This window comes from Suricata suricatta, chromosome 13 (genome assembly GCF_006229205.1).
Source record: "Suricata suricatta isolate VVHF042 chromosome 13, meerkat_22Aug2017_6uvM2_HiC, whole genome shotgun sequence".
Classification (NCBI taxonomy): domain Eukaryota; kingdom Metazoa; phylum Chordata; class Mammalia; order Carnivora; family Herpestidae; genus Suricata; species Suricata suricatta.
Genome location: NC_043712.1, coordinates 6,184,025 through 6,185,107, shown reverse-complemented (window position 1 = coordinate 6,185,107; position 1,083 = coordinate 6,184,025). Strand labels below are relative to the sequence as shown.

Below are 1,083 nucleotides of genomic sequence, written 5' to 3'. Positions count from 1 at the left end.
CGCGTCCCCGCCGCCGCCAAGTTGGAGCGGGCCGAAGTCGGCCGCGCTGGCCGGCATGCCGGGCGCCGCGTACGCGAGGTGCTGGTGCTGGTGGTGGGGCGGCTGCTGCTGTTGCTGCTGTTGCTGCTGCTGCTGTTGCTGCTGCTGCTGGCGCCGGTAGAGCTCGGCGTAGCGCTCGCTCAGGTAGAGCTGGCGCGCGTTGCGGAGCACGTAGGACACCAGGAGGTTCTTGTGCAGCTTGATGCCGCCGCGCTGGGTCCGAGAGCTGTGGATCTTGCGCAGGGAGATGCTGATCAGGCTCTGGGCGTCCAGGGCGCACTCCATGCTCCCGCGGAGACGGTGGCGGCGGAGCAGCCGCGGCCGCTGCTGCTGTTAAGGCTGCTGCTGTCTCGGCCTCCAGCCGGCCACCGGGGCGCGCCGGGTAGGGGAAACGGAGCCCGGGTCAGCGGGTCGGCTGCGCTCCGAGAGGAGCCGCCACCATGCGCTGCGCGCCACCCGCAGGCTCGTGCTCCCCGCTCGGCGCCAAAGCAATGAGCCTCGGCCGGCCCCGGCCCCAGCTATTTAGCCGGGCGTTAGGGCCACGCCCCACACCTGATGAGCCAATAGGAGCACGGAGAGCCTCCCGAGTGACAGGCGCTGCCCGCCCCGGGGCCACTCGGCTGGCCAATCAGACCAAGGCGGTTCCTTTGTGCTATTCAAATACCGAACGGACCCGGGGCCTCCAACGCCGCCGCTGCCTCGAATGTTCTCCTGGGGCTGCCGAGCCGCGCGGGACTCGGAGCCGCTGGGGCCGCTGTGCGCACCATGGGTCTCCTCGTAGCCGCCACGCTGGAGCCCGCGGGCGCCCTCGGCCTGGCTGCTGGGAGCCGGGGGTCGGCTCACCTCAGTGCCGCGACGACGGCTCCTCCCCCTTCCGCATGGCTGGGCCTCACCTGCGGCAGGTGCGTGCAAGTCCCCGCTCCTGGCCACGCGGTACCTCCTTTCTCACCTGCCGATCCCGCGTGACCCGCGGCACCCAGGCTTTCGCAGGAGACTGGTGGGGTCGCCGGCCTGACCTTGGGGACCCTCAAGGGAGAGAGATTT

General features: G+C 71.1%; 1 protein-coding gene across 1 annotated transcript in view; it reads right to left on the bottom strand.

Annotated features, from left to right (window-relative positions):
* Window positions 1–516, bottom strand: part of IER5L (immediate early response 5 like) — a 2,449-nt gene extending 1,933 nt beyond the window's left edge. The window contains exon 1 of the mRNA XM_029921065.1: window positions 4–516. Coding sequence (XP_029776925.1) covers window positions 4–324 — 321 coding nt within the window. The 5' untranslated portion in view covers window positions 325–516. The remainder of the gene's footprint in view (window positions 1–3) is intronic.
* Between the last annotated feature and the right edge of the window lie 567 nt (window positions 517–1,083).